This window comes from Cyprinus carpio, chromosome B18, assembly GCF_018340385.1.
Source record: "Cyprinus carpio isolate SPL01 chromosome B18, ASM1834038v1, whole genome shotgun sequence".
Taxonomy (NCBI): domain Eukaryota; kingdom Metazoa; phylum Chordata; class Actinopteri; order Cypriniformes; family Cyprinidae; genus Cyprinus; species Cyprinus carpio.
This window is the reverse complement of record NC_056614.1, coordinates 10853818-10876857: the sequence shown is the minus strand read 5'-3', so window position 1 is coordinate 10876857 and position 23040 is coordinate 10853818. Positions and strand designations below refer to the sequence as shown.

General features: G+C 38.0%; 1 protein-coding gene across 1 annotated transcript; it reads right to left on the bottom strand.

Annotated features, from left to right (window-relative positions):
* Nucleotides 1–1036: 1036 nt before the first annotated feature.
* On the bottom strand, nucleotides 1037–10612 carry LOC109062689 (prokineticin receptor 2-like). Its single transcript, XM_019079758.2, has 3 exons — nucleotides 10046–10612; nucleotides 8175–8749; nucleotides 1037–2484 (listed from the first exon to the last, which is right to left on the bottom strand). Exons 2-3 carry the CDS (start codon nucleotides 8642–8644, stop codon nucleotides 1782–1784), a joined length of 1173 nt encoding a protein of 390 aa, XP_018935303.1. The 5' UTR covers nucleotides 8645–8749; nucleotides 10046–10612; the 3' UTR covers nucleotides 1037–1781.
* Between the last annotated feature and the right edge of the window lie 12428 nt (nucleotides 10613–23040).

The following is a 23040-nucleotide window of genomic DNA, read 5'->3' as shown; positions in this document are numbered from 1 at the left end:
AATTTTTATCTGCTGGTGTGGATGTTAATAAAGGTATTGTTGTAAGTTACATTTATAGTTATATTTCTTTGTGTGAATAGGCTTTAACCATGTGCAGTTGAAGGTTGCCAGGCAGTGTACATCCTGGCTCTTTAATAAAGGTGTTTACTTATCTCCAAACTGGCTAATTAAATCAGAATTTAGAGTCATTTCCATGCTGTTTAAATGTCATTAGGCAGGTAAAAGATGACCATTTATCCAATAATTGATCAAATGAATCTATGCACAGAAGTGAAATAGCATAAACATGAAAACTATTTAAGGCTATTTAGTTCAAGCATTTTATGATAATGAAGTTTTAGAGGGGTTCTGTGACTGCTGGTCTGCAGACTTTAAATAAATAAAAATAAAAAGATGCTTTGCATGACAGGTTCAGCCATGTTTAGACCAGCTTCTGTTTGTCACCATAAAATTATTTCAAAAAATTAGGCAAAAGGTTACCAGCTTTTATCCAAAAAAAAAAAAAAAAAGAAAGAAAGAAAGAAAGAAAGAAAAAACAGCAGCAGGTTTGACATTTTGATAATACCTCTTTTTAAGTTTCAAAGGAATACAGCTGAGATGGGAGCTACATGGTGGGTAAATGGTGGCAAAATTTTGAAGGCTTGACTTAACTGGAAATAACATAGCCAAGAGAACAGATTATAGAAGAGCTACTATATAAAATTAAAAAATGACCAAATATACAATTGTTGTTCTGTTGTTCAATCTGGATTTAAACATCAAGAGCCATTATTACACTGGTACATGACTACAATTCTTATTATGATATAAAATTTCAAGTTATGAGTTTGAGTATTGACAGAATCTGTAAATTATGTATGAACTGTCCTTGGACCTTAGATAAATAGACCCTGCTTTAAAGAGCAAACAGAAATATAACTCGCAGGTTACGTGAGATCGAACATCCCAACGTTACCACTAAACTGGTCGATATCGCTTCTTGAATTATGACTCTAAAATTCAAGGACTGTACATGACACATGGCTTGGTTCTCAGGTTTTACTTTATTTGGCTAGAATGCATGCAGATACTGTATTAACCAACACAAACGACAGCAAATGACCACATTTTTGGAACCAAGGAAAAATAAACTTTCACATATAAAACACTGACTGATAAAGAACCTCACTAATCAGACTAGAATCAGTATTTAAATAATCTATATTATGTAACAGGAAATTAATGAGTGGTTGTTCAATGAGGTCATAAATATATTTCTACAAAAACTGCAGAGAAAGCGTTCTGAAGTAAAAAAATCCACTCATTTTCTTCATAGAGAAACAGATTTTTAACAATATCACATGAAAGTGTTTAAACAATAATGTAAATTACTGCACTACTCATAATCCAGAATAAACCCTCCATCAGAAAAAGCTTTAACAACATAGATTTGCAATTAAAAGGTCAGCATACCGAGCTACTCTCACAAAGCATCATGAATGTTGTTGAGTCTCCGAACACATGCTTAAATAATTGTATCTAAATATTTTACAAAGAAAAAATAAAATCGATATTTATAATCAATAACTGTAAGTCAGTAGTTCTATTGTACCATTGCTTTGTCATTCTCAAAGCTTTAAGGGATGAGTAGCTAATTCACTCGTGCAAAACAACTGAAATGATCATTTGTGCTGTATCATAAACACATATACATAAAAAGTATGAAAATGGCACATTTGACAAGGAAAAAAGGTGGTATTCATCTATAGAGTAATGCCCAGAAGCAGCATTATCAGTACTCTCTAATCATCTGTAATATGGGTCAGCTCGGCTCCCTTTCTACCTTCGGTGAGGTGGGGATTGATGTCTGTCTCGTCTGCGCTCTTCCTGGAGGTGTAGGTGGATTTCCAGCGGAGGAGAACGATCCTCTTGAAGTATTTGACGGTGTTGTTCTTTACACTGACGAAGCAGAACGTGTTGATCATGCTGTTGCTCATGGCGATGCACTCGATAATGTAGAACGCCACCAGAGAGTTCCTCTCGCGGGAGATGAGCGTGGGGTGGAAATCGCGCAGGATGGTGTAGCCGTAGTAAGGAGCCCAGCAGAGGATGTACGCTGTGAGAATGCCGATTAGCACCATGACCGTCTTCCTGCGGCAGCGCAGGCGTTTGCGGATCTGCTCAGTTTGGAAACCCGGCACGCTCTTGAACCAGAGCTCTCTGGAGATGCGCAAGTAGCACAGGGCCATGATGAACACAGGCCCCACAAACTCCACGGCGAAGATGAACAAGAAGTAAGAGCGGTAGTACAGCTGCTGGTCCACCGTCCAGATCTGGGCACAGAAGGTCTTGCTGTGGTTGGCTCCGTGGGGGACTTTGGTCGAGGAGGCGAAGTACGCAGAGGGAATGGAAATGAGCACCGGGACGATCCACACCCCTGTTATGAGGCAGTATGCAGTCTGGTGCTTCATTCTGGGCCTCAAGGGATGAGCGATGGCCATGTACCTAAACACAACAACGTTTAGTGGGATTACGTTCAAGTTCCATTCTCTACAAGACAATTTGCATAAAAACCTGCATTTTAAACAGTTCTGTCCGCACTGGTTTAGTGCTGCACCATGCACATTCTCCTTCAGTCATAGTCACTGTCATGATATGCGAGTTTAGATAATTATAGGTGTCATTGTTATATGCCCAGTAGTGGTGGTGGACAGTAATAGAGTATTTTTTTTCTTTTTACCAGGGCGAAACGAAACCAAATTTTATAGTTCCGAACAGAATTAAAAAAAAAAAAAAAAAAAAAAAAAAAGAAATGGCCATTAACCATTTAATAACGTTATTTAAATTGTTCCATTTATTATTTGAAATGTTCTGTCAACCAATCAGGAATTCAAGAAGTAGGGCATGCCATAGACAAAAATTATATATCAGCATTTTCTGGGATTTTATCAATAATGATCAATAATCAGACAATATTTTGCTGTGTATGTTGTGCTGCAGGACTGCCACGGACAACTGACTCTGTGTTGTGGTCAGTTCACAGCAGTGACAGAAATTAAATCAAATTAAAATGATTTTTACCCTTTATGGGCATTTTTACCTTTGTAAAGGCATTTTTCTAGAAGTGTGTCAAATTCTTACATTTAATCAATCAAGTCAATTACAATAATAAGATATTTGGGGCTGTTACCAAACAAATGAAATCATTATCAACAAAATTCATGCAATGCAGAGGAAACACAGAAGCTTCATCTGAAGTGTGATTTAGATGCATATACACACTGTTTAATGCAAGGCATGAATGTTTTAACCTGCAGTTACAAATTCATAAATAATGTTTTGATATTTTAATCTTACAATGTTGCATACAGATATTTAAAATAATTTCAAAATATATTAAAATGTACTTTAAAATGTGAAGTCACTAAGTGAGTCATTGCGATTGAACCGAATAATTTAGACGGATGATTCATTCAGGAACGAAAATGTTTTTCAGAGACGCAAAACTGTGGCTTTGTTTGGTACCATTTTTTGTTGAAGAAATAGAGCAATAAATTGGCAATATGGCGTCTAAAACGTAAGTTTCTAAATATTAACTTCTTGTTTATTGAACTGTTGTATAAAATCAATATCACATTTGTGATTTTTGCAGGGGAAAAATGTCACTCTTCATGTTATATTGATCAGCTATATGAAATTATATAAATCTATAAATTTTCTGCCCCCATATCTTGAATTTTGGGAGCATTCTAAATGCATTTTATTAGACTGAATCATGCAGTGAAAGAACACACTCTAAATGAGCATTCAGTCTAGTGTTAACTCCTCTTATAATCAATGAAGCTGTCCATACACTGTATGATAAATTCATCTCTAACTTACATCGTATGTACATCTGCACTTTGTTGCTTATGATGAGGGAATTCACAAGTTTCAGTCTGAACAAAACTCTGGGGTTTCAGCAATGACTAATCTGAAAGCCTCTGATTGGCTACAGCATTCCTAAGCTCAACAGAATCGTGTGTGATAGGTTATAATGAGCAAGGCTGTAAAAACGTGTGAAAATAAAATATGATGTAACATAAGCAGGTCTAAATTTAATACAGCAATGAAAACTTCATTTTAAGTATTAAAGTTTTATTGAAAATCCAGGGAACCCCCCCCACAAAAAAAATGTTATTTTTTGGAGTGTTATGGGGGGGTCCCTTAATGCTTATGGGAGGTCCGGGACCTCACCAGCACCCCCTCAATTCGAACACTGGTGCTGATATAGTTGATGTGAAGGATGATGTTGATGCAAGTGAAGTACAAAGCCTATTACATAATAAACAATATTTTAGCATCCAGATACGTCGCAAATATGGAAACATTTGGATTTGTACCAATCGAAGTAGGCATCAGTTTCTCCTTAAATTAATTTGTTTTTGGTTTGATGTTTTTATAGCCTAAATGCATAGTCTTAACTTTAGAGGATTTGTTGAGGAGAGAAGGAAATTAATAACAGTTTATCATAGATAGCCTATGTGTGTGTGTGTGTATATATATATATATATATATATATGTATATATATATATATATATATACAATATGGTGTTTATAATGTTTGTAAACATTTTGCTTTACCGGCATTTAAGCACATTATTTCTAATTGTAGCCTATCGTGAGCCTACACAACAATTTTTTTCTTCCTCTCAAAATGCAATTGTATACGAGTAGCATTTTTTTAACAATGCAGCAAACATTTTTAAATATCTTTAAAAATATTTAAGATCTAGGCCACCAGATCTCTTACTGTTTTTTTTTTTTTGTATCATTTTTGAGTAGAAAATGCTTTACTTTATTATTATTATAAGGCTATTATTATTATTGTTATTATTATAGGCAAAGAAAAAGTAAAAATAATAATAATAATAATAATAATGTTATTAACTGGTATTTTTTCTAGGCAAACCTGTCTCAGAATGATAATAATACAGAGGAACGCAGGAACAGAAATGTTAAAATATTGATTCTGCTCAGAGTGAACCGATTGGATTTTTTTTTTTTTTTTTTTTTTTTTCAAGCCTCAATCCTGCTTTTTATTAATATTTTTTTACTCCATTACATTTCATAACAACATTTCTATCATGACAACTCTCAGAAGATTTTAGCATGGTAATGGATATGACAATGTTAATGTATTGTTAATGTTATAACAGATCTGCTACGCTGCTGAATTGGTTATTGCTGTTGTTGTAGATTATTGCTGCTGCTGCTGCAAAGAAAGTACAGGAACTTGCTACTGCCGATGCATACACTGATATGGTGCTATGAGTATTTAAGACATACTGCTGCTGCACAAATAGCATATACCATATAATAACCCTTAGCAGATCTATACAGGTGGAGCTGGGGAGGTGGAGGATTTCAGAGGAACCAAGTCGGTGCCAAGTCGTTTAACACTGCGAATATCATCAATTTGCATTAACGACCCATCAGCCTGCACCATCATAACAGAACTTGGCATGTTGTTCCCAGCTATTTTGAACTTAAACATTCACAACCCCTTATAGAGACAGAAGAGTGATGTCTGATTCATGAGCTGATTCTTTCCAAAAAACCTGTTGGATTGGTCCTCAAATCACACTGAACGATTCAATTGCAAACAAGACTGATCTGATTCAGACATCATACATCATATTTAGATCCTTTGGTTTATCAAGCTGAAGAAATCACCATGCAAGTGTACATTTACACTTAATCATTTAGCAGACGCTTTTATCCAAAGCGACTTACAAATGAGGATAATAGAAGCCATCAGACCAACGAGAGAGCAACAGTATACAAGTGCTGTGTAGTACACATAACTAGTATTTTTTTTTTTTTTTTTTGAATAGAGTTAATTTTGCTAAGAGTGATGTCTGATTCATGAACAGACTGCAGCTGTTCTTGAGTCAATTCACTGATTCAATGATTTGGTCAAAACAGCCAAGAAGCGGGATATTGCTGGAGCTTGAATGTGTGTCTGACTGATGGCGTGAAGTGTAAGCTACTAATGGAGAATTTTAGTATTTATTGTTGTAAATAAACATCTGATTTAGGTCACGACTGTCAGTTGTTAGTGAAGTAAATGTAAAATGCAAATTATTAGGTAAAAGAACACAAATGAATGCCCATGCATCTTCCCTGCAGCCATAGAAGTGTCAAATGATATTAAACCAGTATGTTTGCAAAGAGTTTTTTCTTAAAACACTTAAGCATTTCCCCATAGTATCATTATAGCCACATTTATACAGATATTTGTTTTCCCTAATTTTTTAAAATACTATATTACACTATATTTTACTTGTTTGTACTTATCAGTAACTAAAATTAATATTTTAGTACACTAAAGTTTAATGTTTTAGTATATAATAAGTTTATGCAATGAAGTGAAAAGATCTATATTTGCAGATCTACACACTAATAGACAATAAATTACTAGTCTGTTGGTTAGAATAACTAATACACATGGTTCATCGATTTACTATTAATACTTAAGCACATTAAAATCCAGTACTTTTGTACCTTTACTCACATAAAATGGAAAACAAGTACTTTTACTGGAGAAACATTTTATTATGGTGTCTGTACTTTTACTCAGTTAATGTTAAATGATATTGTTGTTCCCCAGCCAAGGATATACATTACAGGATGAAGATGCCAGGATGCCAGTAAAATATGCCAACTTCAGGAATATATTTGAACATTGTGCCACCTTTGCACTGCACAGGCTCGTGTGAAAGTTAAAGTTCCCTAATACTTGAACACATTTCTTCTGCTGACGTTTCCCTCAGGAAATGCAAATCTGGTTCAGTGTGTTCCATTGGTCTTATTTAACGATTTCTATTAGTAGATCAGAAACTTCACATGTAAGCCATCCATGATTGAATTTTGCTTGATTATGGACTGTCAATTAGAGTCAAGTCAAATGGCGAGGCAGATTTAATTATAAATGGTCCTCACATGGCCATTATCAGAATTAAAAAAAGACTATGAATAATGTTCAAATGAACTGGGTCCTGTCAAAATGGAACTGTGTAAAATGACTTATTTATATGAAAGGGGAATATGCCAGGGGAAACTTTAAAAGCTTTAAAAAAAATAAATTCTTCTGATGTCTAACTGCTGTAGAAATAGTACAGGATCCGTAATGTACTCTTCATTCTCTTATTTTAGCAAAATTGTAGCTCTCAGGTACAGGATAAAAATGCATCATTAATTTTGTCAATATCTCCACATATTTTATTTCATTTCCAGCTTTTTGAGCAGGCTTATGTAAAGAGCACATAATTGTTGTTTCCTCTGGCCATATTTTATACCTTCATAGGGAAAGGATAAAGAAAGCCCACACAGAAACAGCATTTTAAACAGTTTCTTGAGTGCCCGAAGCATTATTAAAGAAATATTCCAAGCAGTCCTCCATATGTCACCATTAGCACTGTCTCCACATTCTGACATGGGTCGGGAGATTTTTTTGAATAAAACATAGTCAAGACTCAAAACTCTGAATGGATGAGATGTGTTTGAAACTAACAAAAACACAGTTGCAACCGCACATTTGATTTTAATAGAAAAGTTTGGTCACACTTTCTATGAAGCCTGTATTTATAATGTTTTATAAATGCATTCTCAAGACATTGATGCATACTTCCTTATAAAACACTTGTTTTCATGAATAGTCATAACAACAGTTATAGTAGTACATTAAGAAGGATCTAATTACTTATGTGTGGTTATCCCATTTAAGAGTTTGATGATTGTCAACCATTTAAGCCGTTGACAAAAGTTTGCATAGTAATTCTTTAAAAAATCTAGTTTTTTTGAGCCATACTCACAAGAAAAAAGGCATGGCTTTAGGGAAAACTAAAGCGAGTAAACCAAGCTTTACTGCCTTTATATTTATTCTCAAGTACAGCTCTGTATCTTTCACTTGTTTCCATTTGATTTGTTGCCAGTCAAGGATGATGCACAGCAGATGATTAAATCCTACCGAATAACTGGAAAGCTGGAAATATTTTCTCACAATCATCTGTTTGAGCAGTATGTGAAGTACTTTGTTCATGCATAATGCATGAATCTGAAAGCCAATGATATTACCCAGCCCCGGGCTTTATTTTTCCTTCCCACTGTCTAGCCTAGTGGGACTGAAGAATGACATCTAAATCACACCAACCTGTCAACGGCGATGGCCAGCAAGGCATTGGTGGACACATGGAGAGACACAGTCCTGAGGTAGTTGACGGAGGCACACAGCACTTTCCCATGATCCCAGGAGAGCTGCTTGACCACGTAATAATCCACCAAGAAAGGGCAGCAGACCACAGCCACTATGAAGTCGGAGATGGCCAGGTTGGCGATCAGCAGGTTGGTGAGGTTCCTGAGTTTCTTGTATCGAGCCAGAGTGGCTATGAAGAGGAAGTTGCCAAAGCCGCACACCAGCATGATGCAGACGAGCACGGCTCCGATGACGATGGTGGCCACGAAGTAGGCCAGGCCCTGCGTGGTGTCCGGCATCTCCTCTGCAGGAACGCCATAGTCCATGTCGTAGAAGTCTGTGTATGTGTCGTGAACGTCCAGAACGGGCACCAGGCCATGAGGGTTCACGAACACGGCCGCCAAGTGAGTGATGTTTGCGTCCTCCATGGCAGAGGATCGAGAGGAGCCGAAGAGCTCTGATGGGTGTCTGCTGTTGTAAGTGGCCAAATCTTTTTCTGGCAGTCAGTGGTCAAGATACAGGAATGTTCTTATCTTTTGAAATGATTTCAGATGTCATTTCCAGTAGAAGACGAGCCACACGTGAAACACAAAACATAAACACTGACATTACTGCATGATAATTGTGTTTAAATAATTCATGAAACATTGTGTTTAAATAGCAGTTCACTCAAAAATGAAACCGGTGTCACTGAAAAGGAGTCTTATTCAAGAGTAAATCTCTTCACAGAAGCCTTTGAATTAACTCATCAACTCACTGTAGCACTTCAGTAAATTATCAGTTAATAACTATGCTTTCTGTTTTTCACATTAAGCTACCGTGGCTTCAGAAGACTCAAAATATAGATTTTATAAAACTCCAGTGGTGCTTTTAGTTTCTTGAAAGTATCATTTCCCTTTCATTATAAATGCATGGAAAAGATCAACCATTTATTAATCACAGTTTTATCTTTTGTGTTTGAAAACAGAAAGTCATACAGCGTTTTGGAATGACATGAACATGAGTGAATAATCATAAATTGTTAATTTTGCACTGAACAGTTAAACAAATCTTGAAAAAAAGGTAAAAATATATACGTATATAAATAAATAAAATAAAATAAGGCAACAAAGCAATAAAATGATGCATCTTGGCAAAGCAAAAGCATTTTGGAGTGTAAAATGTGTCATTTTGAAAAATTGTACAATAGATTAAAAGAGTGTGATGCTTATTTCAAACAAGAAATAAATGTCATTTTAAATTATTAAACATTTTGCCGTCCTGGCACCACCACAATATGTAATATAGCCTATCAACATTTTCCTTTTATCTATACGAAATATGCATATATTTCAAACAAAACATTAAAAGGATATTCATACTGCCTCATGATACATCATGTAATGCTTTACATATGTAATCACAGTTATAATTTCATATCATATAAATGATGACTAGTATGATGCATTGTAACACATGATATAGTATGACGCTGTATGTCAATCATTATTTTATCATCATGCATTATTTGCTTTATATGGTGCATTTAGAAGAGCCTGTTATAAAGTACTGTAACTGTTCTTACAATTGTTGTTTTCTTCCAATTAAAAATCGATACTTATGTCTGCTGGCATTTCACTTAATTATATTAGAGGAGTTAATGCTGCAAACTGTTCATTCACTAATAGACATAAATAATTACAGACATTTTAAATATTAAACCGTTTGGGCTGTAACAGTTAAAACTAAGCATTTTATACTTTATCCCGCAAGATTCGCGTTGTCACCGCACCTTGAATATCACAATGACCCTGTGAAGTTTCCTCATGCCGTGTCGTGAATAAACTTACCGACTTGCAGGAGTTGAGAGCTGCGTGTCATCGTCGCTGGTGTGAGATGCTTCATCAGTCTCCTCTGTGTAATTCACATGAAGATGTGTGCATCTCGCCAGTCCTTCACACACATCAGCGTCTTCTCTCTCCCTCTTGTGGCAAATGTGAAAGTCTGATCATTGACGTCTTCAGTCCTCCAGGGTGTTTCCTCCACCTGTTCGCTGTGTCCAGCAAATGCCTCGAAATACATCACCTGCATGCAGTCCTCCAGCTCAGTTTGGCTTATGTCTTACAAATAAATAAAGGCAGAGGCTATTTGCACTAAGCGTAAATAGCGAAAGAGGTTAATTAGATGCTTTACACTAAGTGAAAATAGCATATTTTCTTAGCAATAGATTCTATTTACACTAAGTGCAGATAGCGATAGATTGTTTACACTTAAAATAGCAGGATTTTCTGCTATTTATACTACTTATTGCAAATAGTGGCAATTATCTGCACCTCAGTATTATAGTAAATTATGAAACAGTATATGCAGTAATAACGTATTGAGTGTAAATTATAATTTTTATTCAAATTATTAAATGGATGCCACAGTGACCCCACCCCCCACACCTTCCCGATACTTTATTTTCAACTTTTTGATTATTTCCTTCATTTTTATTGAAAATAAATGCCTTTCCGATATGATATGCGATTTGAAAAGGAGGGGGAAAAAAGTTTGGTAAAAGGATTCGAACTCGGGTCGGTCGCATCAAAAACGCTACTCTACACGCTTTACCATCTACTCCACCGAAGCTGACATCGAACAGCTGTTTTTTATATTCTTGACTATCCCTATAACACGTTTATGGCTGCAGCTAGTGTAAATAGACAGGCTATTTGCATTTAGTGTAAATAGCCACTCCGTTATTGATTTGTGGCGCTCTCAATATCAAAACTGACCAAAAGGCTTCGTTGAATAAACATGAGCAGTGTTTGTGAGCTCAGCGCTGCTTTGTATACAGCAGTTACTGGGGAAACCTGTTTCTCCCGCTTTAAAGCACTGTCAGAGAACGAATTTGCATTTTCAGTAAGTCTGATTTACGCAGCAAACATATTTTGCTTGTTATCAAAAATAAATTGCTCTAGAGGGACTACTTAGCTGTTGTTATTGACTCTATTTGGAAGTCTACCGGAAGTTAAGTTAGGGCCACAAATGCACGCATATGCGCAGTAATGTTTGTCAAACATTCCACAAACTGAAACTTTCCAAATCTTACATAAAATACACTCTGTGTGTAAAACAACTAATTAAGTTTGTTCTGTGTGTCTTCTTTTCCTCAAGTCTCTGCTTCACGCTGAAGTGACACCTTAGATTGCAGCATCTGTAGAAACAAAACATAGTATTATAGTACAAAAACTACAAAAGCCAAGCCCTATCTTTGTGTGGTGGAAACTTCAGTGTTTCTGATATTAAGTCCTCATTTTTCAGCACCTTGGTGAGTGTTTGACGACAGGCATCTTAAAATCCAGTTAAGATACACAAAACCCAAACGTGTTGCTGTTACTTACAATAAATTAGGACTAAGCATACAGTATGTACAATACACTGCTGACTTCCTCAATACCTTAAGTCCTTGGCCTAGCTTTTGCTCTGAAAATAGAGTAAGCGACTTACTATTAAATACTTGGAATAAGAAACAATGAGAAACAACTCATGGATTATGACATTACATATTTCCAGATCCTGGAAATTCTTCTTTCACTTGTGGCCTTTAAGACTATATTGGGCCCACAGAGCATTCGTCACGAGTTTTCTAAGCAGTCTTCTGACCGACTCTCCAGGCGTGTTGCCTCCCACGGGGCTCAGCCAATCGATCTGAAAATAAATGTAATGCTATATTATGCTGCACAGCCCACTACACCACCTCACCAAAGACCACACACACCTGGAGTTACAACAATGCATATGACACCGTGTTCCAAGAGCAAACTCTAACAACCTTGAAGTACTAACCACTCTTTTTGTAGGCTGGATCTTTCGACAGTGCACACATTTTCCAGTTCCTTTGGTGTGTTACAGAACTTTTCGAGAATTGCTCGTCCTTCGGGTTGTTCAGAACATGTTAGTCCTTAGAAGGCGTTCAATGTCTTGGTGACTCTCATCGACTTGATTGAGTCGAAGGAGTACAGCCCACTCAAACTTTGATGACTCTGATACCGTACATTCCATTAAATCTCATAGACAACACATAAAATCACTCTGTTGATGTAATGAATGCCATACTGTTTTTTTTTCTTTTCTTTTCATTTGGTGTATACCTTGACTTGCCACTGATGTCCTCTCTGTGCTGTGGTCTTCAGATGGCGTGCTCATGCAAAACTCTACTTTACACCAGTACATTTTAATTATGCAGGCTTAATAGGTTAGATTACTGTCACTATCTTGTTGAGTTGTGACCAATGGCTCATTGTCAGTTGTGCTTTGAATTAGATTTCCTGATAAACCCAAGGCATCATTTAGAAAATACAAATGCACATGCAAGTTAGACATGTGTCACGCCCTTGGACTGCCCCATGTTCGTGTCTTGTGATGTGCTCCCCATGACCCAGTTTTTCCCGTGTTTGATTGTCTTCATTGTTTCCAGGTGTTCCGTGTTTAGTTCCAGTTATTTAGGCATGTGTTTTCCTGTGTCTAGCGTCCAGTCTTAAACGTCTACTCAGTGTCCTATGTGTGTGTTTCCCCAGTTTTGTTTCATTAAAGACTCTTCTATGATTCTATGATTCTCCTCGCTCTTTCATCAGTCTCCTCTGTGTAATTCACATGAAGATGTGTGCATCTCGTCAGTCCTTCACACACATCAGCGTCTTCTCTCTCCCTCTTGTGGCAAATGTGAAAGTCTGATCATTGACGTCTTCAGTCCTCCAGCGTGATTCCTCCACCTGTTCGCTGTGTCCAGCAAATGCCTCGAAATACATCACCTGCATGCAGTCCTCCAATTAAAAGCTCAGTTTGGCTTATGCCTTACAAATAAATAAATACATTTTGAAAATTGTGTACAAATTGTCTTTTATCTGTCTACCTTTTACCAAGGATAAGTGCACTGTAACAGAGTACATCTAATGAAAACAAAAGCATAACTGATATCATACTTTACTTTCACATTTTAACATTCCAAATAGTACATAAAATATACTCAGTGTGTAAAACAACTAATTAAGTGTGTTCTGCATGTCTTCTTTTCCACAAGTCTCTGCTTCACGCTGAAGTGACACCTTAGATTGCAGCATCTATAGAAACAAAACATAGTATTAGTATACAGTATGCTCTGTATTAAATGCTCTGTAAACAACATGACCCATTGGAACACTATGCCGAGAGCTGTTTTTTTATGCTTACCATGGTCATGACTCTCTACCACTGCCTTCAACCTGTTGCTGATGTTTATGGCAGGACGCCTCAAGGAGAAGCCTATTTTAAGCAATGCAAAAACATTAATGAAAAATAATAACAGTTACAGTACTGCTGATTGTGTAGGCTGCATTTTATTTCTAACATATATATTCTTGTGTTTACTAAATCATACTCTAGACCAGGGGTGGCCAACCCTGCTCCTGGCGATCGACTGTCCTACAAAGTTCAGCTCCAACCCTAATCAAACACACCTGAAGCAACTAATTAAGGTCTTCAGGCTCACTTAAAAATTAAAGGCAGGTGTGTTTGATTAGGGTTGAAGCTAAACAATGCAGGACAGTCGATCGCCAGGAGCAGGGTTGGGCACCCCTGCTCTAGACCTTTGGCATTGGTCATGCCATGCTCTACCAGCTGAGCTACAAGAATGTACTAGAATGTTCTTCCTTTAGCTTCAAGGTATTATTTCCCAATTTATAATTAAAAGACTGACTTGTCTCCACTGTGTTGAGCACTGCAAAATATTTTGCAGATGGAATAACTAGAAAAGTTTTTGAAGAAGCATGATGGCAAATCTCCACTATGTTTTTATCAGTCCTCTGCTGGGAACCTAGACGATGTAACCTGCCTATTCAATATTTTTCTAATACTTAAATGTTTGAAGGAAGAAAGGCTGTGACAAACCAATCAGTCCTTGTGAGACTAAACAGTGAACAGTCAGAGCCACTTCAATCAGTGCTTCTGACATTAAACTGAAGTAGGCAAACAGCGGCTATTGTCATGCTTCTCATCTTAGTTTGTGCTAAACACCTCAGCTCAAAGCCCAGCGCCATGTGTGAGGCAGCAGTCAGTCCACCAGCCGCTGAGACCGTGGACTGTCTAATGGCCAGAGGGACTGAAGATGTTCTTCCTGGTAATGAAGAAATGATCTGTGAATATCACTGCCACATCATTCTTTCATTATCTCGTTTACACTATTAGAGAGCAGCCAATTGCTGTTTCTGGAGCCGTCTCGGCTCCCTGGTGGTAGAGGCAAATTCTGTTGATGCATTTTTTTATTAAGATGTCTGGATATTTGGTCTAGGAAGACTGAGATATATGTGAAGCCACTGATTCATTAAAAAGACAAAATAGGCAGCAGGATAAACCATATATTCTATTTATTTCAGTCAATCAATCAATAAAGAGAAATTAATTTAATTAATGTCTGAATATGTTCCCCATTGGAAATTGTGAGGTTTTGCTCATAACAATTCCACACATGCTAGCATAACAAAACCTACGGTATTTACTAGTTGCCATGTCAACACTATAAAGTGAAAAAAGTGATCGCTTAATATTTATTTAACCATAGCAAAAGCAAATTTCTGGCTGAAGTAAATTTTTTTATCTGATTTGAATTCCAGTAGCACAGATGGGGAACGTTGTGACAATGTACCCCACTATTATTAAACTATGATATCACATTAGCAATGTAGACTAATTACTAATGAATTTTATTGACAAACCATGAGAAACAGGAGAATAAAGACTGAGAGTAAATGTTCAGAACTAATTATTTCAAGAAATGTAAAGCATTTTGGCTGATTAATTATTCTCCTGTTCTGTGAGAGCTTTGTTTTTTACTGAAATGTCTGAATGCATTTCTTCATCTGTTTCAAAAATACAACAGCAACAAATATTAAAACAAAAATCTAACTTTTAACTCAACACATTTCAGTAGCATTTCTCTCTCTCTCTCTTTTCTTGTAAATGTCAGGCCAAATCATTGATTTGTCAAGTTCTTGAATTTGACATATTAGGGGTGCTCCATTTTCATGGCATAAAAAAAAAAAAACTTTACTTGAAAATGTGATCCGTTAAATATAACAGAATACAATGAGCATGTTAGTTTTAATTAGAGACCAAACTATAGTGAGCTTTTACATGAAAAATTAGTCACTGTGATGGCCCAGCTCTAATGTGCTGGGTCTGCCACTTTCTCCCTTTGTTAGTATGGTATTTTGTGGCTGGTTTTGGTTTGTTTCTGTTCTGGTTTGCAGGAGGAGCTATGGGGTTGTACCAAGGTGGCTAATTGATGGCCTAATTGGAGGCTGGATAAAATCAGAGCTCTCCAGCTGGCTGGGGCTGGAGGACTGCATTCGCGAGTAGACTCTCAGCAGGGCTGTTGGCAGCCCTGCTTCTTTACCTTTTTGCACTACACCTTCACTATGTTGATTTACCCAACATTTTTGATTTGTCTTACATGTACTGACTTTATGAATATTTTAGTTAATAAATATACTTTTGTTTAAAATATACTTCGGTGTGGTCTCCCCTTTATGTCGTGTTCACTGTGAGCCAAGTGGCTACGACAGTCACGTAGTCAAGTCAAGCTTCAAAACCTTTACAGATCTTTTGTTTTGAAACAGGGGTTTGGAGGTTGTATCAAAGTCATGTGATTTCAGCAAACAAGGCTTTTTTTATGTAACACTGCTGCCACTAGGGGATGTTGATCTCAAAGAGAACTGATGAACCAGTGTCTACTGTGGTTTAACTGATCTCAGGTCTATTCATGATCAGTGCTCACCTCAGGATGGCTACTTAACCACCAGATGTGAAATCTCACCACATTGTACTTTAAACCAAACATGACAAGGCCAGATTGTGGGTTTGGTGGGAAAAGAAATTGATAATTTGCTATTTGAAATATATATAGAAATGAGTGGAGTAATGATTCCATTTTGAGAACTTGGAAAACAACTTAGTGTATGGTTTGTGATCAGCAGGTGACATGCCACGATAACACCTCATCAATGCTGCGACACATGCACTCCAAGCACCTTCATGTATCTGACGGTTGTCAAAATCTGGTGTACTGTACTTAAACCAGGTATGTATAACATCATCTGGCCCTCTCAGTGCCAAAAGTGAAGAGAAAACAACAGCAACAAGACATCAAAGCCTAAAAAACTTTGTTATATTAGTTGTTCCCAACCACGTTCCTGGAGGCCCCCCAACACTGCAGGTTTTCCATGCCTTCTTAATCAAACACACCTGATTCAGATCATCAGCTCATTAGTAGAGACTCAAAAACACGGCAGTATCTCAAAAACGCTTCAGTAAAATGGTTTCGTATGAGGTGTGCATATAGTATGGGATGCCCCGTATAAGAACTGACCATTCATTTAATCTACTTATTAGAAATGGGGTCTTTATAGCCCTTTATAGTGTAATAATGTGTCATATTTGAAAACGCTGCAGTAAAATCTTTTTATAGGATGTCTGCATATAGTATAAGACGCACTGTATAAGAATTAACAATTAGCTTTTTCTACCTATTAGAAATGGTGTCTTTATAGGCCTCTGAAATAGAGTAATGTCCCATATCTAAAAAATGCTGCAGTAAAATGGTTTAATATTAGATATGTATATAGTATGGGACATTCTGTATAAGAATTATCCATTAGCTTTTTCTACGTATTAGAAATGGGATCTTTATAGCCCTCTAAAATATAATAATGCTGCAGTAAAATGGTTTGATATGAGGTCTGCATGTAGTATGGAACTAACTGACCATTTATTCATTCTACTAATTAGAACTGGGATCCTTATAGCCCTCTAAATCGAATAATCTCTTTTTCTATGAATCCTGCTATGATTTGAAAGGTCAAAAAATATAGTAACACACAACCGTCAAAACACCAATAAATAACATGCATATTGAAGCTGAAGTACAAAAAAGTAATCTAGAAATGTCTTGTTATATTACATCTCAATTCCGGGTGTCTAAATCAAAAGCGTTCTTGAAAGCGCATTCTTTCTTGGCACTTTTCCACTGCATGGTACAGCCCGGTACAGCTAGGTACGGTTCACTTTTGGGGGGTTTTCCACTAGGTACAGTACCTGGTACCTGGTACCTGGTACTGTTTTTAGTACCACCTCGGTTGAAGTTCCAAGTGAACCGTACTGTTACCAAAACGTGACGCGTAAACTCTGCTGATCACTGATTGGCCGGAGAGAATCGCCACTGAACTTGCGACACAAACACAAAAGAAACAGTGATGCTAGAAAGTTCTTAATTATTGGAAACATGCTTTATTTTATTGAGGAAGGAGTTAATATCAAATTAAAATACTTAAAATCATTGTTTGAAATTGTATTATATAACATTTGCAGTATTTCAGATGTGTTGTTTTAAAGCTAAACTACATGGAGTAAAAAATAAAAAATACAAAATAAATACTATTCTAAAATAAAATAAGTACACCCCAAAAAATATTATTTCAAAAAAATTCGCATACTATCCATCCTAAATAGTATTCGAAAATAGAATTAGTATGTCCCAAATCATAGTATGTTTAAAAAAGTATGCCAAAGATTCCCGCATGGTCTACTACTTCTGGTTAGAATTCGAAGTGCAGATAGATTCACACTCCCCTTGTCCAAATACCCACACTTGCGCTCTTGGCCACTTGAGAGCATGTGCGTGTGACAGGAAGTAAGTGCGCAAGACTGTCCCAGGTCATAAAAAGGCCAAAGCGCAGTGCCCTTAACACACACTAAATCTACACTCCTGAGCACTATTCAAGGCTTAGTGTATCCCATCATGCATTATGTTCTGGAAATAAATCGTGAACTTTTTCCAGGATCACACGAGAGGTCACGGAAACCTTTCCAATGTAAGTTAAATATTTTTAATAATAAGATATTACATATAAATTGGTAGTAAAAAAAAGTGCTACACGTTTTATTGCTGCAAAGATTAGTATATTTATTTTGTACAACATTTGCAACTGCTTTTTATCAATTAATTACGGTGACGTCACTTCCTGTTTGTTGCTGTCGTATGCCTCTAGTTTGAGCTCCGACATGTTATTTCTCTATCGTCTATTTTTTATTGTTGAAATCTATTTTATACACCATCATTTTCATTTCTATAACGTGTGAATATATCCTCTATGGTATTCTACAACAAAAACAATCAGAGCGCCTTGTTATCACTAGTTTTTATTTTGATTTCCCGAGTCCGCTAGTAGCTTATAGCCCATTAGCATCACCAGCGTGGTTGTCGCTAAACCCGCGTGCATCGCTAATACTCTGTTCACACACATTACAATTGCTTTACTCACTGTTACTTGCTTTAATGGCGGATGTTTGTCTACCTTTGAGTGCAGGTGACGACACATGGAGGCCTTTGAGAAGCAGATTCGGGTCCACGAGCAAAGGCAGGCCCAGCTGAGAGAGCGGAGAGCCGTGCTGGAAACCTCCCGGGCTGACCCTCACAAGTCCAGGGTAAGTATGCAGTGCGCTACTAACAGTCCCACCACCTCCACCCCGTGTGTTTCTCTGCACAGGCCCGGTGCACCCAGGAAGCGATCTGCCCAGATGTCCTTCACTCCGGCGCTGGGACACCACGGACCCTGGGTGCATCCGCAGCGGAGTACGCGAGCCAGGCCTTGGGCGATGACTTCTCCCCCTCCGGTCTCCCCTCCGCGAGACGGAACGCGACGCTGTGATCGTCGGAGACTCCATCGTCCGACACGTCCGTGAGCCGAAGGTAAAGTGCACACTCACTGTCTCCCTGGTGCTCGTGTTCTCGATGTTTCTGCGCAGATACCCGCGATCCTGAAGGCCGACGAGAGCCCCAGAGCGGTTGTGCTTCTCGCCGTGGTTAACGACACCACGCAGCGGCAGACGGAGACGCTGAAGAAGGCCTTTAGGAGCCTGATCGAGACGGTTCGCAGCACGACGCCCGCGGCGACGATCATCGTGTCAGGACCACTGCCCACGTATCGACGAGGACACGAAAGGTTCAGTAGACTTTTTGCTCTAAATGAATGGTTATTGTCATGGTGTAAAGAACAGAAACTGCTCTTTGTTAATAATTGGAATCTTTTCTGGGAGCGTCCTAGGGTTTTTCGCGCTGATGGCCTGCACCCCAGCAGAGTCGGAGCGGATCTCCTCTGGGACAACATCTCCAGGACTCTACGCTCCATATGACTAGTAAGCCAATTCTCAAATAACTGCTATGATGGCTTTTGTTCTACCCGCTTAAATGTTAGAAGTACTTGCGCTGTCCAATCTATTAAAACTGTGTCTGTTCCCCGAATAATGAGGTCAAAATATACATTTAATGTAGGATCTAGAAAAAATCTTATCATGATTAAACCAGAAAAACGTAAAATAAATGAACAAAAACAATTTTTAAAGTTTGGGCTCATAAACATTAGATCACTCACACCCACAGCAGTTATTGTAAATCAGGGATAGGCAACTTCGGTCCTGGAGGGCCACTGTCCTGCAGAGTTTAGCTCCACCCCTAATTAAACACACCTGAACAAGGCAATCAGTGTTTTCGGGATTACTAGATAGATACAGGCAGGTGAGTTTTTATGAGGGCTGAAGCTAAACTCTGCAGGATAGTGGCCCTCCAGGACCGGAGTTGCCTATCCCTGTTGTAAATGAAATGATCACAGATAATAGTTTTGATGTACTCTGCTTGACTGAAACCTGGCTAAAACCAAATGATTATATTGGTCTAAATGAGTCTACTCCACCAAACTACTGTTATAAACATGAGCCCCCGTCAGACTGGTCATGGGGGAGGTGTTGCAACAATATATAGTGATATTCTCAATGTTACCCAGAAAACAGGATACAGATTTAAATCATTTGAAATACTTATGCTTAATGTTACACTGTCATAAGAAATCTATTGTATCTCTTTCTCTGGCTACTGTGTATAGACCACCAGGGCCATATACAGAATTCCTAAAAGAATTTGGAGATTTCCTCTCAGACCTGTTGGTTACTGCTGATAAAGCGCTAATTTTCTGAGACTTTAACATTCACGTTGATAATACAAATGATGCATTAGGACTTGCGTTTACTGACTTATTAAACTGTTTTGGAGTAAAGCAAAATGTCACTGGGCCCACTCATCGTTTTAATCATACGCTAGATTTAATTATATCGCATGGAATCGATCTTACTGACATAGATATCGTACCTCAAAGTGATGATGTTACTGACCATTTCCTTGTATCGTGCATTCTGTATATTGATGATAATAACTATATAGCTTCGCGTTATCGTCCGGGCAGAACTATTGCTCCAGCCACCAAAGACAGATTCACAAATATCCTGCCTGATTTATCTCAACTGCTCTGTGTACCCATAAATACACATGAACTAGACAAAATGACTGGCAACATGGGCACTATCTTCTCTAATACATTAGAAGCTGTTGCCCCCATCAAATTGAAAAAGGTTAGAGAAAAAACGTACTGTGCCATGGTACAACAGTAATACCCACTCTCTCAAGAAAGAAACTCGTAGTCCTGAGCGCAAATGGAGAAAAACTAACTTGGAAGTTTTTAAAATTGCGTGGAAAAACAGTATGTCCAGCTATAGACAGGCTCTAAAAACTGCCAGGGCCAAGCATATCCACAAACTCATAGAAAACAACCAAAACAATCCAAGGTTTTTATTTAGCACAATGGCTAGATTAACAAATAACCAGATGCCACCCGATCTAAATATTCCCTCACAGTTAAATAGTAATGACTTTATGAATTTCTTCACTGATAAAATAGATAACATCAGAAATACAATAACAAATGTAGATTCTACAGCATCTAATACTTTAGTTTTATTCATCGCACCCAAAGATAAACTGCAGTGCTTTACAACTATAGGACAGGAAGAGCTAAATAAACTTATCACTGCGTCTAAACCAACAACATGTTTATTAGATCCTGTACCCACTAAATTACTGAAAAAGTTGTTACCTGTAGCAGAAAAAACGCTTCTCAATATTATTAACTCGTCGTTATCTTTAGGTCACATCCCAAAACACATTCAAGCTGGCGGTTATTAAGCCTCTTATTAAGAAACCACAACTAGATCCTAGTGAACTGGCAAATTACAGACCCATTTCAAATCTTCCATTTATGTCTAAAATTTTCGAAAAAGTTGTGTCTGCTCAATTTTGCTCCTACCTGCAAAAAAAAGATCTCTATGAAGAATTTCAGTCGGGTTTCAGGCCCCATCATAGCACAGAAACTGCACTTTGTTAAAATTACAAATGACTTGCTTCTTGCATCAGACCAAGGCTGCATCTCATTGCTAGTTTTACTTGATCTTAGTGCTGCGTTCGACACCATAGATCACGACATACTCATAGATAGATTACAAAACTATACAGGTATCCAAGGGCAGGCTTTAAGATGGTTTAGATCCTACCTGTCGCTACCGCTTTGTTTATTTAAATGGGGAGTCATCTCATTTATCACCAGTAAAATATGGAGTGCCACAAGGATCTGTCCTAGGTCCTCTGCTATTTTCAATATACATGTTGCCCCTTGGTAATATCATTAGAAAATACTGGATTAGTTTCCACTGTTATGCTGATGATCATCATCATCATTTCTCTTCATCCCCTATGGGACATAAGGCTTCAATGAGCACTCTCCATTGTATTCGGTCCCTGGCAGCATGTTGGGCCTCTCCCCATGACAGGTTCATCTGTTCCAGCTCTTGTGTCACAGTTCTGCGCCAGGTGGTTTTGGGTCTCCCTGGTTTTCTTTTACCAGGTGGTGTCTATCTTAGGGTGACTTTTGTGATGCTGTCCTGCTCCATCCTTAACACGTGTCCTAGCCATCTCAAGCGTCTTCGTGTAATCTCCTTGGTGATACTCCAGCTTCCCGTTTTCTTGTACAATTCATTGTTGGAGATCTTATTAGGCCAAAAAGTCTGGCATATTCGTCGGAGGCATCCATTATGGAACACTTCCATTCTCCTCATGTCAGTTTTGATAACTGGCCAGCTCTCTGAACCGTACAGCAGAACAGACTTTACATTACAGTTATATAGGATCATCTTAGTTTTAAGGCTGTATTGTTTTGATCTCCATATAGACCGGAGTTGGGAGAAGGCACCCTGAGCCTTTCCCAGCCTTGCTTTAATATCTTTAGATGCCCCACTATCCTTATTGATGAGACTGCCCAGATAGGTGAAATTTTCCACAAACTCAAGTGGTTCCTCATTAACAAGGATGGGTGCTGTAGGAATGGAATTGACACACATCACTTGTGTTTTGGAGGTGTTAATACTGAGCCCAACTTGTCTGGCAAAGTTGTTCAGCCTATCAGTTTTAACCTGCATGTTGTACTGGTTGGTTGATAGGAGAGCAAGATCATCAGCGAAGTCAAGATCTTCCAGCTGGGAGAGCAGAGTCCACTGGATGCCTCTGGGTCTGTCTGCTATGGTGTTGGTTGTAATCCAGTCTATGGCGACCAGGAAGAGGATAGGGGAGATGATGCACCCTTGTCTCACTCCGGACTGCACAGGAAACCACTCAGAGGGGTGATTTCCCATAATGACACTGCACTTAAAATGTTCATAGAATGTTTTAATGATTGAGATGATCTTTGATGGTATTCCATAGGATTGCAGTATCTTCCAAAGGGTGTGTCGATGGACACTGTCGAAGGCCTTCCTGAAGTCCACGAAGTTGATGTAGAGGGGTGTATTCCATTCCAAGCACTGCTCTATGATGTTACGCAAAGCAAACATCTGGTCCATACATCCTCTTCCCTTCCTGAAGCCTGCTTGCTCCTGTCTAATTCTGGTGTCA

Bases quoted from the DNA above. Each gene is read 5' to 3' on its own strand.
- LOC109062689 (XM_019079758.2), bottom strand. From the start codon at position 8,644: ATGGAGGACGCAAACATCACTCACTTGGCGGCCGTGTTCGTGAACCCT. The intron at 2,485-8,174 runs GTTGGTGTGATT...TGTTGTGTTTAG, and splicing joins CTGGCCATCGCCGTTGACAG to GTACATGGCCATCGCTCATC.